The sequence below is a fragment of the Aquarana catesbeiana genome, linkage group LG12 (genome assembly GCF_042186555.1).
Source record: "Aquarana catesbeiana isolate 2022-GZ linkage group LG12, ASM4218655v1, whole genome shotgun sequence".
Classification (NCBI taxonomy): Eukaryota; Metazoa; Chordata; class Amphibia; order Anura; family Ranidae; genus Aquarana; species Aquarana catesbeiana.
Genome location: NC_133335.1, coordinates 26,200,167 through 26,214,620, shown reverse-complemented (window position 1 = coordinate 26,214,620; position 14,454 = coordinate 26,200,167). Strand labels below are relative to the sequence as shown.

At 47.6% G+C, this 14,454-nt stretch overlaps 1 protein-coding gene across 5 annotated transcripts in view; it reads right to left on the bottom strand.

The window, feature by feature from the left end:
• NKAIN4 (sodium/potassium transporting ATPase interacting 4) overlaps positions 1–14,454 on the bottom strand; it is an 80,774-nt gene that overhangs the window by 64,509 nt on the left and 1,811 nt on the right. For 4 of the 5 annotated variants that reach the window (XM_073607462.1, XM_073607456.1, XM_073607457.1 and 1 more), the window contains exon 1: positions 3,559–3,795. In XM_073607462.1, coding sequence (XP_073463563.1) covers positions 3,559–3,612 — 54 coding nt within the window. In that variant the 5' untranslated portion in view covers positions 3,613–3,795. Of the gene's footprint in view, positions 1–3,558; positions 3,796–13,989; positions 14,079–14,454 lie in introns of those variants that run through there. The other variant, XM_073607458.1, reaches the window with a different exon arrangement.

Genomic DNA, 14,454 nt, shown 5'->3' with positions numbered 1-14,454 from the left:
AAAAAATATAAAGAATGCAGACATATTAGCTCATTACATATGTAGCCTTTGCTTAATGCTTCACAGCACTACACAGTGGTTGTGCTTTACTGCTCCGCATATCACAGAGCAAGTCTATGAGTCAGCCGACACCATGAAATCTATGCCCTCCATGTGTGGCTGATATTATATCACAAGGGTTGTTATACAGAAAAGACACAGAGAGCTCCTTTCTACTCTTCAGTCTACAAATCTCTGGATTTAAAGTGGACCTTTTCATTATCTTCATCTGTATGAATACATTCCTGGCATACCACAGGACTCAACAACATGATATTAAGACTAAAAAAAAAAAATTAATAAAAAAAAAAAAAAAAAGTACTGTTTGTCATTAAAAACGCCAGAAAAGTTTCCCCCATGCTGTCTTGCAGTTATCAGTGTGCTGCAGCCAGGAGGAGGCATTGCCTCAGTTTCCTCTCCTCCAGTCATCAGATTGTACATTGTCAACCAAGAGAGGCTGCAGCAATGGCTGATCTGTGTCAGACCTTTGTAAACAAATCCAAGAACTGCACAGGAACCACGATTTACATGACTGTCAATCTCCGTCCGGGGTTTCTGACCCTGGATGATGCCTGAATAAGATGGTGCTGTTCCTTCTGGAGAGAGAATCCAGAGCAGAGACCCCCCTCCCCTCCTGGGAATCCAGAGGAGAGACCCCCCTCCCCTCCTGGGAATCCAGAGGAGAGACCCCCCTCCCCTCCTGGGAATCCAGAGGAGAGACCCCCCTCCCCTCCTGGGAATCCAGAGGAGAGACCCCGCTCCCCTCCTGGGAATCCAGAGGAGAGACCCCCCTCCCCTCCTGGGAATCCAGAGGAGAGACCCCCCTCCCCTCCTGGGAATCCAGAGGAGAGACCCCCCTCCCCTCCTGGGAATCCAGAGGAGAGACCCCCCTCCCCTCCTGGGAATCCAGAGGAGAGACCCCCCTCCCCTCCTGGGAATCCAGAGGAGAGACCCCCCTCCCCTCCTGGGAATCCAGAGGAGAGACCCCCCTCCCCTCCTGGGAATCCAGAGGAGAGACCCCCCTCCCCTCCTGGGAATTCAGAGGAGAGACCCCCCCTCCCCTCCTGGGAATTCAGAGGAGAGACCCCCCTCCCCTCCCGAGAATCCAGAGGAGAGACCCCCCTCCCCTCCTGGGAATCCAGAGGAGAGACCCCCCTCCCCTCCTGGGAATCCAGAGGAGAGACCCCCCTCCCCTCCTGGGAATCCAGAGGAGAGACCCCCCTCCCCTCCTGGGAATTCAGAGGAGAGACCCCCCTCCCCTCCTGGGAATTCAGAGGAGAGACCCCCCTCCCCTCCCGAGAATCCAGAGGAGAGACCCCCCTCCCCTCCTGGGAATTCAGAGGAGAGACCCCCCTCCCCTCCCGAGAATCCAGAGGAGAGACCCCCCTCCCCTCCTGGGAATCCAGAGGAGAGACCCCCCTCCCCTCCTGGGAATCCAGAGGAGAGACCCCCCTCCCCTCCTGGGAATCCAGAGGAGAGACCCCCCTCCCCTCCTGGGAATCCAGAGGAGAGACCCCCCTCCCCTCCCGAGAATCCAGAGGAGAGACCCCCCTCCCCTCCCGAGAATCCAGAGGGGATACCCCCCCTCCCTTTCTATATGCATTGCCAGGTCAGACCCCCTACCCCATTAGCAATGCCAAGTGAGGCAGTCTCACTCATCTCGCTCCAGTCCCTGTAATGGAATGGGGGCAGTACAGGGGTCAGCAGCGCTGGGACCCTCGGTGTGACTCTCACACTGCCTGTGTGTACCGGTCTCCTCCCACCCTCCACAGACATGCCGGTGGGGCGGCTCCTGTCTCAGTATGTGTGGCGGGGACATTAGAGTGTAAGCTCCTCGGGGAAGGGACCGCTGTGACTGTACAGTATTGTAAATCTCTGCTTATATCCTCAGCATTATCTAAATACTGTATCTGTATTAGCAATATATAAATGGGGGGGGGGGGGATAACAGTAACAGCCCTCCCCCCCACCAAGTGCAGCAGTCTCACTCATCTTGCTGCAAAAAAAGGAATGGGGGGATTACAGTGAAAAGTCTCACTCATTTCGCTACATGGTAACATGAATTAAAAATGGAATTGGGGGGGGGGGGGTGTAAATGGGTGAGATCTCCCTCCACTATGAGCAATGCCCCCCCCCCCCTTCTCCTGTGGGTGAAGCAGTCTCACTCACCTTGCTTCATTCCCTGTAATGTGAATTCAAAACTGAACTGGGGAAGAGAAGACTAGACTCCTAAGAGCAATGTCAAGTAAAGCAGTCTCACTCATCTTGCTACAATGTAACATAAATTTAAAAAGGATAAGGGGGGGGGATCAGGGCAAAATCTCTCCTAGAAGCAATGCCAAACGAAGGAGGCAGTCTCCCTCTTCTTGCTTCACTCCCTGCAATGTAAATGAAATAAGGATTTGGGGGGATAAGAGTAAACCCCCCTTCTTCCTTCTCCTATAAGCAATACCAAGTGAGGTAGTCTCACTCCTCTTGCGTCATTCCCTGCAATGTGAATTCAAAATGTAATTGGGGAGGGATAACAATGACCCCCCCCTCCTCAAGTGAGGCAGTCTCACTCAACCTGTTACAGTGTACCATGTATTAAAAGGGAAAGGGGGGGTGATCTCCCTCTGATATGAGCAATTACAAGTACAGGAGGCAGTCTCACTCATCATGCTTCACTCCCTGCAATGTAAATTAATAGGGAATTGGGGGGAGGATAAGTAAGGGAGTAAACCCCTCTTCCCTACCCGTACTATGCAGTCTCACTCAACCTGTTACAGTGTACCATGTGCTAAAAAAGGGAAAGGGGGGGGGGGGTCTCCCTCTGATATGAGCAATTCCAAGTACAGGAGGCAGTCTCACTCATCATGCTTCACTCCCTGCAATGTATATTAATAGGGAATTGGGGGGGGGGGGGATAAGGGAGTAAACCCCTCTTCCTCGTCCTATGCAGTCTCACTCATCTTGCTTCACTCCCTGTAATGTAAATTAAAAAAGGAATGGGGGGATAACGGTGAGACCCCTCTTCACCCTCCTGTGGTCAATACCGAGTGAGTCTCACTAATCTCGCTACATTGTAACATAAATTAATTGGGGGGGGGGGGGGGGGGGGATGAGAGGGAGGACCCCCTCACCTATCAGCAATACCAAGCATGGGAAGCAGTCTCACTCGTCTCGCTACATTGCAAGATAAGTTAAAAAGGGTCCACCCCCCCACCCCCCATCATGAGCAATGCCAAGTGAAGAGGCAGTCTCACTCATCTGGCTTCACTCCCTATAATGTAAATAAATAAGGAATTGGGGGGGGGGGGGTGAGGAAGTAAACCCCCTCTTCCTCCTCCTCTGCAGTCTCACTCATTTAGCTTCATTCCCTGTAAGTAAAATGAGAAGAAGGGTCGCCCCTCTCTATGTGGTGCTGGGATGGAAGGTGTTCTGTAGGGATGAAGAGGGATGACCCCCCCGCCCCCCCCCCAGAAATGAAATGCCAGTTTTGGGGGCACTGCCCCTGGAAGAGAACCCTCTTGTACTCACCAGCTGGACGGTGCAGAGGAGGATCAGAGTGCATCTCCCAGAACAGCACCCCATCCTGTCACTGGGGGGGTACGGAGACCTGTGCCAGGGACTAGGAGGCTCCAGTGCGGACCATGTTCAGTAGTCCTGAGCGGGGACAGATTCTGCTGGGCTCACACTGTGACCACACCATGGATGCCGAGTCTCTCCCCCCACCTAACCTCTATTTCTCACCATAGCAAGGAGGAGGGAGGGGCCAGGGTCCCTCTTAAAGGAGCCGTGTCATGCTAAATCACAAACAAAAGAGCCTGACAATGGTCTCGCACACACATGGGGGGGCAACAGGCACTTAAAGGGAAACCGCTTTTTTAAAAAAGGTTTCTCTTCAGTGTGAATACCTTCATGTCACCAATGTCTTTTACCGCTTTAAAAATATATATATATATCGCCATAATCCGGGATCTCTAAAAAACAGATATACATTTTTAATTTTTTTGGGCGGTTTTAAATGGTACATTTTTTAGTAAATATGCATCTTTTTCTGTGACATTCAGTTGATGGTAATTATGGATTTTAGTTTGCTGTTCCATATTTCATTTTAAACGCTCCCCCCTGGTGGGCACCTGTATATCACATAGCTCCCCAACTGTCACTGATTTCAAGGGACAGTCCGTGATTCAGTCCCTCTTTCCTCCTCATTTGTCCCTGATTTTGGTCTCATCTATATAGTTGTATATAAAATGCACTTTTTATCTATCAAAAAAAGTGTTTCCCCAGTGCTAAACATTTCATTTAAATTCTAAATTGAGGCATTTGTACATTTCCAAAGCCAATATAAAGGAATAGAAGTGGTAAAAAAAAACAAAAAAAAAACTTGTGAGTTTAACTAATCATTTTTTCAGATGATTCTCCTTTAAGAGGGTGTGGCAAGGGGTGTGTCCTATGCCTACATACTTTTGCTAATAAGTCTCCCTCTTTCCCATCTCAAAAAGTTGGGAGGTGTGGTATCAGGCATTAAAGGATTTCTAAGCCCAAGATTAAAACTACCTCCCAATTTTTCTGAGATGGGAATGAGGGACACCTATCAGCATAAGTATTCAGGCATAGGACACACCCCTGCCACGCCCCCTTAAAGGAGAATTGTACAAAAAAAACAAGATTGGTTAAACCCACAAGTGCTTTTTTTTTACCACTACTATTCCTTTATATTGGTTTTTGGATTTAGAAATCAGATGAAAGGTTTAGCGCTAGAAAACACTTTTTGATAGATAAAAAGTGCATTTTATATACATCTATAGAGGTCAGACCAAAATGAGGGACAGAGTGACAGTCCCTTGAATTCAGGGACAGTTGGGAGCTATGGTAATATAATGTGTATAAATGAAATACATACTGTATGTGGTGGGCTCAGCCGATGCTGTCCCAACGGATCACGCCCCACCCTGACGCGTGTCGTCCCACCCAGCTGAGCTTAGTCATAGAGGTGACGCAAATGTAATATGTTGTGCATGCCGGTCTTCAGATTTGGTGGCTGCATTTGTTTTCTTTTTTTAAACCTGTGAATGACACACTTCCTGTCCTGGGGTGACAACGCTCACGTACTGGATCTATGGAGGGGCAGTGTTGTCACTCTCTAGATCAAGGTTTTAAAATATCACTCCCTCTCTTTATCTCCATGACATAGAAGGAAGATATTTTGTAGTCCACAGAGAGGAATGATAAAAAAGCAGCACAGGTGAAGAGTACAGGAAGTTACCAACTCACTGGGTGTCTGGCAGGATCAACTGGCATTTTGTTACACTTATTGGACTGCTAGTGGTAGATTGGACCAAAAGGCAGCAAATAAGAGAAGTTTGGGTTTACATAAGTGGTTTTAAACCCTTCCATATACCCAGTGAAGTGACTGGCCTCAGGTGATACTCAGAGAGCAAACAAATACTCCTACAGAAGTTGTACCTGGTTATCTGCAGTCTTTTTTTACACCAAGGGCGTTACTGTGAGTTAAAGTAGAAGTAAACCCAATCAGTGCAATCTCACATAAGCTTTAACCCATCCGTATCATTTCAAAAGACGTTTATTTTTACGTGTGCAGCTTTTATTAGAATAACACCCGGTGATCCTGCCATGAAGGTTCTTGTTCAGGCACTTCCTGTTATGGGGTGACAACCCTCTGTTACTGTCTTGTAATGGTGCTCCTGTGTTGTCACCCTGTCACATGGGCTTACAATGAAGACTAATTACACCCTAAAATGATTCCGGGTGATTCTGCCATGAAAGTTCTTGTTCAGGCACTTCCTGTTATGGGGTGACAACCCTCTGTTCCTGTCTTGTAATGGTGCTTTTGTGTTGTCACCCTGCCACATGGGCTTCCAATGAAGACTACTCACACCCAATGATTCCGGGTGATCCTGCCATGAAGGTTCTTGTTCAGGCACTTCCTGTTATGGGGTGACAACCTTCTATTCCTGTCTTGCAATGGTGCTCCTGTGTTGTCACCCTGATATGTGGGCTTCCAGTGGAGACTGCTTAAACCCTAAAATCATTCCTGGTGATCCTGCCATGAAGGTTCTTGTACAGACACTTCCTGTTATGGGGTGACAACCTTCTTTTCCTGTCTTCCAATGGTGCTCCTGTGTTGTCTCCCTGTCACATGGGCTTCCAATGGAGACTAATTACACCCTAAAATGATTCCTTGTGATCCTGTCAATAAGGTTCTTGTACAGACACTTCCTGTTATGGGGTGACAACCTTCTTTTCCTGTCTTCCAGTGGTGCCCCTGTGTTGTCACCCTGCCACATGGGCTTCTAATGGAAAATACTTACACCCTAAAATGATTCCTGGTGATTCTGCCATGAAGGTTCTTGTTCAGGCACTTCCTCTTATAGGGTGACAACCCTCTGTTCCTGTCCTTAAATGGTGCTCCTGTGTTGTCACCCTGCCACATGGGCTTCCAATGGAGACTAATTACACCCTAAAACAATTCCTGGTGATCCTGCCATGAAGGTTCTGGTCCAGACACTTCCTGTTATGGGGTGACAACCCTCTGTTCCTGTGTTCTACTGGTGCTCCTGTGTTGTCACCCTGCCACATGGGCTTCCAATGGAGACTACAAATAGCAGATGCAACACACATGACACAGGTATGGTCCCCTGTTGTCACCATCAGGAAACCTGCCCTGAAAAAAATCCATGCGGCCATCGCTGTGCATGAAAAACGAGTGGGTGGGGGTGGCACGGCCGTTGAACCTGGGCAAGGTAAGGTACAACCATGCCCACTGTGAGCCTCATACATCCCTGGTGATCCTGCCATGAAGGTTCTTGTTTAGGCACTTCCTGTTATAGGGTGACAATGCCCTGTCCCCATCTTTTATTGTCCTCCTGCATTGTCACCCTGTTTACATAGCCTTCTGATGGGGGCTATGAGTAGCCATTAACACATAAATTACACAGGCCTGGTCCACTGTTGTCACCATCAGGAAATCCCGCCCTGAGAAATGCCATGCAGCCATCCCTGGAGAGCATGTAGACAGGAAGTGGCTGTAAAAAGGCAGCAGAAGATCAGCAGCGCAGAGATGCAACAAATAACATAAAAGGTGAAAAGAGAACTGTATTTCTTGTAAAACATGGTGATGGGTAATGATACTCGGTGCTTTAGGAAAGCATTAACGGGCGCCCTCTTTACACGCCCATATGTCTAGAGCTACGAATGTGCATGGCATGATGGGGAGGACAGCTGTTCAGACCCCACATTCACTTTGTTATCAGAGAAAATGCAGCAGGAATGCGATTCTGTCTTAAAATTTCCCTGGCTTTGGAGGAACATAAACCCCGAGCTGTGCAGCATTTGTTCCAGAAATAATGGTATTTTCCGCCTTTCTATTTATCTATTCCTGGCAGTAAAGCCGGCTCTGCTCCCGCGTTTTCATGTGGTTTCCATACGTGGGGGGGGGGGGGGGGATTAGCTGAGTGGAAAAAAAAAATGTGAGAAGTCCGCTGGGTGGTAGCTGCTTATAAAATAGACAGAGGCCTCCATTTTTATTTGAATGGATTTGTACATCTTCTCCGGGGAGCTCCGGGCCGTCCGCTGTTCTCTAGGTACAGATGTAACATAAAGCAGACCAAAAGTCCAAAAAAAAAATCAAATAAAAATAAAGGAATAACCTGGTAAAAGAAAATACAAACTGTCTGAAGCAGTGCTTCTTTTCTGCCACTAGATGCCCTCAGTCAACATCATTTAAGTCACTTCCCAGCACAGATTGTCCCGGACCAGCCCCCAACCTGTGACTGGACAGTGAAAGGACAAGCAGCACAGTGATCAGCTTGTCTCTCTGCTCTCTACTCCTATCGACAAGCCCTTTGCTAGCACATGAACTGATTGGCTCCTTGTGCTGCTTCTGCCTCTCACACTCCAGCCCGGCTAAAGGGTGGTACCAGGTCACATTCAGATACACACACTGCATGTATTAAGAAATAGGGATGGGTGTTTGTGTATTACACGTATGCGGGCTCTGCTTCTAGCTTCGTAGCTATACAGTGACTGTGCTCCGCCCCCCCCCCCCCCCGTGTAATCAGTAGAACTAAATGAGCTTATCTCAGCAGTTGTTAAAAAGCAGAATTCCAGGATATAAAATAAACTGCTGCATTAAAATAAGTCTGGTGCTGCCCCCCCCCCCCCCCCCACAGAACGTTCCAAAGGGCAGTCCGTTATTTCCGGGGGGGCAACATCATTCAACCTACTTCCTGTGAGTGCAGGCTAACACGGATCTGCCCACTGATTGTGTGTCCGGGTTCACACCACTACAGCAAGAATGTCACTCACACGGTACAGGAAATAATATAAAGGACCACCCATAGAAGGAGACCTTTGACACCCTTCCCCTTCTCTCTGTTTGGAGGCAGTGGTCTCTCTGCTAAGGACCAACACACCCCTTGCTGAGTCAGAACTAGGTGGAATCCTTATGGGTAGAGCTCCAAAGGGGTGAAGCTAAGGGGAAAATAATACTGGGAGTATGCTATATGCCCCCTAACCTGAGGGAGGAAGGGGAGACAGACCTCCTATCACAAGTTGGATTAGCAGCAAGGATGGGAAGTGTTATCATAATGGTGGATTTTAAGTATCCAGACATAGACTGGGCGGAGGGAACCGCGCATTCGTCTAAGGATCGCCAGTTCCTAAATGTCTTGCAGGACAATTTCATGGGTCAGATGGTAGACACACTAATTAGAAATAAAGCGTTACTGGATCTACTGATTACCAACAATACAGACCTGATCACGGATGTGGAAATACGGGGCAATTTAGGAAACAGCGATCACAGGTCAATTGGTTTCAGTATAAATCACACAAATAGGAAACATAAGGGGAATACAAAGACACTGAATTTCAAAAGAGCCAACTTCCCTAAACTACGAACCTTGCTAGAAGACATAAATTGGGATAAAATCTTAGGAACAAAGAATACGGAGGAGAGATGGGTTTGCTTTAAGAGCATATTAAATAAGGGCATTAGCCAATGTATCCCATTGGGTAATACATTTAAAAGAGCGAACAAAAGTCCTGGATGGCTTAACTCCAATGAAAAAATGCATAAAAAAGCAAAGGAGAAGGCCTTAAAAAAATACAAGGTTGAGGGATCATCATCAGCATTCAGACTTTATAAAGAATGCAACAAGAAATGTAAGGGTGCAATTAGGACGGCTAAGATAGAACATGAAAGACACACAGCGGAGGAGAGCAAAAAAAAAATCCAGAGAAATTCTTGAAGTATGTAAACAGTAAAAAAGGGAGGACAGACCATATTGGCCCCATAAAGAATGAGGAAGGACATCTGGTTACAAAGGATGGGGAGATGGCAGAGGTATTGAATTTATTCTTCTCCTCAGTCTTCACAAGGGAATCGGGGGGCTTCAGTAACCAAAACTGCAGTGCTTATCCTCATGACACAACACAGGAAGCACCTCCATGGTTAACATAGGACAGAATTAAAATTACACTTGGGAAACTTAATATTAATAAATCACCGGGACCAGATGGCTTGCATCCAAGGGTACTTAGGAAACTCAGTCAAGTAATTGCCAGACCATTGTTCCTAATTTTTACTGACAGTCTATTGACTGGGATGGTACCAGCTGATTGGAGAAAAGCCAATGTAGCACCAATATTTAAAAAGGGCCCAAAATACATCCCTGGGAATTACAGACCAGTTAGCCTAACATCAATAGTATGCAAGCTCTTGGAGGGGATGATAAGGGACTATATACAAGATTTTAGTAATAAGAACGGTATCATTAGCAGTAATTAGCATGGATTCATGAAGAATCGTTCTTGCCAAACCAATCTATTAACCTTCTATGAGGAGGTGAGTTGCCATCTAGATAAAGGAAGGCCCCTAGACGTGGTGTATCTGGATTTTGCAAAAGCATTTGACACAGTTCCCCATGAACGTTTACTGTACAAAATAATGTCCATTGGCATGGACCATAGGGTGAGTACATGGATTGAAAACTGGCTACAAGGGAGAGTTCAGAGGGTGGTGATAAATGGGGAGTACTCAGAATGGTCAGGGGTGGGTAGTGGGGTTCCCCAGGGTTCTGTGCTGGGACCAATTCTATTTAATTTGTTCATAAACGACCTGGAGGATGGGATAAACAGTTCAATCTCTGTATTTGCAGACGATACTAAGCTAAGCAGGGCAATAACTTCTCCGCAGGATGTGGAAACCTTGAAAGAAGACCTGAACAAATTAATGGGGTGGGCGACTACATGGCAAATGAGGTTCAATGTAGAAAAATGTAAAATAATGCATTTAGGTGGCAAAAATATGAATGCAATCTATACACTGGGGGGAGAACCTCTGGGGGAATCTAGGATGGAAAAGGACCTGGGGGTCCTAGTAGATGATAGGCTCAGCAATGGCATGCAATGCCAAGCTGCTGCTAACAAAGCAAACAGAATACTGGCATTAAAAAGGGGATAAATTCCAGAGATAAAACAATAATTCTCCCGCTCTACAAGACTCTGGTCCGGCCGCACCTGGAGTATGCTGTCCAGTTCTGGGCACCAGTCCTCAGGAAGGATGTACTGGAAATGGAGCGAGTACAAAGAAGGGCAACAAAGCTAATAAAGGGTCTGGAGGATCTTAGTTATGAGGAAAGGTTGTGAGCACTGAACTTATTCTCTCTGGAGAAGAGACACTTGAGAGGGGATATGATTTCAATATACAAATACCGTACTGGTGACCCCACAATAGGGAGAAAACTTTTTCGCAGAAGGGAGTTTAACAAGACTCGTGGCCACTCATTACAATTAGAAGAAAAGAGGTTTAACCGTAAACTATGTAGAGGGTTCTTTACAGTAAGATCGGCAAGGATGTGGAATTCCCTTCCACAGGCGGTGGTCTCAGCGGGGAGCATCGATAATTTGAAGAAACTGTTAGAGCCCTTGCACACTGGGGCGGTTTGCAGGCGCTATTGCGCTAATAATAGCGCCTGAAAACCGCCCCGAAAGTGCCGCTGCTTTCATTCCAGTGTGAAAGCCCCGAGGGCTTGCACACTGGAGCGATGCGCTGGCAGGACGGTAAAAAAAGTCCTGCCAGCAGCATCTTCGGAGCGGTGAAGGAGCGGTGTGTATACCGCTCCTTTACCGCTCCTGCCCATTGAAATCAATGGGACGGCGCGGCTATACCGCCGGCAAATCGCCTCTGCAGAGGCGCTTTGAGGTGGTATTTAACCCTTTCTCGGCCGCTAGCGGGGGGTAAAACTGCCCCGCTAGCGGCCGCATACCGACGGTAAAACGCAGCTAATAATAGCGGCGTTTTACCGCCGACGCCGCCCCCCGCCCCAGTGTGCAAGGGCTCTTAGATAAGCACCTGAACGACCACAACATACAGGGATATATAATGTAATACTGACATATAATCACACATAAGTTGGACTTGTGTCTTTTTTCAACCTCACCCACTATGTAACTATGTAAAAGAACTAGAACTCTCCCATAAGCAAAGGTAATGCTGCCTGATAATTGAAGAGCTCTAGCTATGACTCAGCAGGGGGCCAGGATGGGCAATGTCTGAGTAGAAAGACCCGTGCCTAGCCACCATGCTGTAAAGAAAGGACATGTGTTGAAGCAGTGGTCCCTCTGCAGAGGTCCGACGTGTTAGAAATCTCCAATAATCATGGAGCAGGAGCTTTGTTTTGAAGAGTTCTAGCTCTGACTCATCAGAGGACGTGTTGGACCTGAGCAAAAAAGCCTGTCCCTTACCAGCATGCTGCAGAAAAAGACTTGCGTGGAAGTAGTGGTCCCTCTGCAGAGGTCCAACACACCCCCTGTTGAATCAGAGTTAGAGATCCCTAATAATCAGGGTGCATGATCTTTGCTTTGAAGTGTTCTAGTCAGAGAATGTGTTGACAGGAGCAGAAAAGTCTGTCTCTTGTCAGCATGCTGCAGAGGAGGACCAGCGTGGGAGCAGTGGTCCCTCTGCAGAGGTCCACATGTTCCCCTGAGCTAGAAAATCTCCATATATCAGGGTGCAAAAGCTTTGCTTTGAAGAATTCAAGCTCTGACTCATCAGAGAACGTGTTAGACCCGAGCAGAAAAGCCTGTCTCTTGCCAGCATGCTGTAGAGAAGGACCTGCATGGAAACAGTGGTCGCTCTGCAGAGGTCCATCACGCCCCCCTGCATTGGTGTGCAGCCATCCGGATTTGCTTTCCTCTAACACGCCCCCCTTCAGTTAAAAAGCTCCAATATTTAGGGAGCAGGAGCTTTGTTTGAAGAGTTCTAGCTCTGACTCATCAGAGGACGTGTTGGACCTGAGCAGAAAAGCCTGTGCCTTGCCAGCAAGCTGTAAAAAAAGACTTGGCCTGGAAAGAGTGGTCCCTCTGCAGAGGTTCACGGCACCCCCTGTTGAATCAGAGTTAGAGATCCCTAATAATCAGGGTGCATGAATTCTGCTTTGAAGCGTTCAAGCCAGAGGATGTGTTGACCTGAGCAGAAAAGCCTGACCATTGCCAGCATGCTGCAGAGGAGGACCTGCGTGGAACCAGTGGTCCCTCTGCAGAGGTCCAAGGCCCCCCCCCCTGTTGAATCAGAGTTAGAGATCCCCAATAATCAGGGTGGATGAGCTTTGCTGTGAAGCGTTCCAGCCAGAGGATGTGATGACCTGAGCAGAAAAGCATATCCCTTGCCAGCATGCCATAGAGAAGGACCTGCATGAAAACAGTGGTCCCTCTGCAGAGGTCCAACATGCCCCCCCCCCCCCCGAGTTAGAAATGTACAATAATCAGGGAGCACAAGCTTTGCTTTAGAGAGTTCTAGCTCTGACTCGTCAGAGAACGTGTTGGACCTGAGCAGAAAAGCCTGTCCCTTCCCAGCATGCTGTAGAGAAGGACCTGCGTGGAAACAGCGGTCCCTCTGCAGAGGTCCATCATGCCCCCCCTGCCTTGACAAATCACAGTTTATGTGTGAAACGCGTTAGCGTTCCTCCCCTGCTTGTACATGTCATGCTCTTTATGTTTTTTATGATTTTACACGAATAAAGGCATTTTGGATCTCAGCATTGGTGTGCAGCCACCCGGAATTTCTTTCCTCTAACACGCCCCCCCCCCCCCCCCTTTAGTTAAAAATCTCCAATAATCAGGGAGCAGGAGCTTTGCTTTGAAGAGTTCTGACTCTGACTCATCAGAGGGTGCGTTGGACCTCTGCAGAGAGACCACTGCTTCCACACTGAGAGTAAGGGTCCTTCTTGGGACAGGCTTTTCTTCTCAGGCTGTGGCTGCTTTCTAAAGAAAACCAAAGGTTAGATTCTGCACACTTTTTTTTTTTTTTGTCTTGATGCCCCTGACACGTATTTACCGGATTTCAACGGAAAGTTTCGATTGGACTTTAACACGATTCGATTCAATGACATAACTAAAGTGTTTGAAAAGAAAGTTGAACTATTTCAAATAAAGATTTACTTGTTTGTGTCATGTGAGCCGTTATATTCGTTACCCTGAATTCCGCCACCAAACAGAGCGGAGTGCTGCTGGGTGTACTGTGGGCACTGCTGCCCCCTGGTGGCCTGAATACTGCATAACAAGCTCTCCATCATTCGTTTGTGGTGGGTTCAGCATCCCTGTATTTCCCATAGAGCTGACATCCTAACACACCATCATCATCATCATCATCATCATCATGGGCACAAGACAGGTCCTCTTTAAAGTGAAAAAAGTCCCCAGGTCCCAGACAAGCCCCGATTGAAGCTTACCTGCTCCACACATTTCCATTGGCCCACCAGTAGGATTGGCTTCTTCAATGAAAATATGAATGTGGCGGTAGGTGACCGCTATCTACTTTCTTGTCATTTTAAAGTGAACCTGTCATCGCCCCAGCATGATTCCACCCTAAAGAAGAACTCCGACCAACCTGCCTAATACAGAGCCGACATACAAACACACATGGACTGTCTGCCCTACCTGCCGATAGATTTGTAACTCTGCTCAGCCAGTCTTCTGATTCAGGCAGTCCTGCCAGACAGCACAGCCAGGTGGGTGACTTCACTTTTCTGCAGTTAAAAAGAAAAACAGCCTTGGTCACAAACCCCGCCTGTGATTGGACAGGAGGTCATGACGCTGCTTTTCCATCATGTAACTGCGTCCGCAGAAAGGGCCCATTTACACGCCTGCATTGTGACAATGCATGTTCATTATGAATGGCACCCCAATGCACTATGGGAACGGTGTGCTGCCATGTGTGACCAAACTGAGCGCTGCATGGTGTGTCCTAAATAAGAGGAGGAGTCTGATTTCGGGCACTCGGGATACGCTAGCATCTTTTATTTCAATGGATTTCCTTAATGTAAAAATGTAAATGGGCCCTTAAAAGACGAGCAGCACTGGGCGGAGCTATAGGGACACCTTATACCCCTATATTACCTGTGT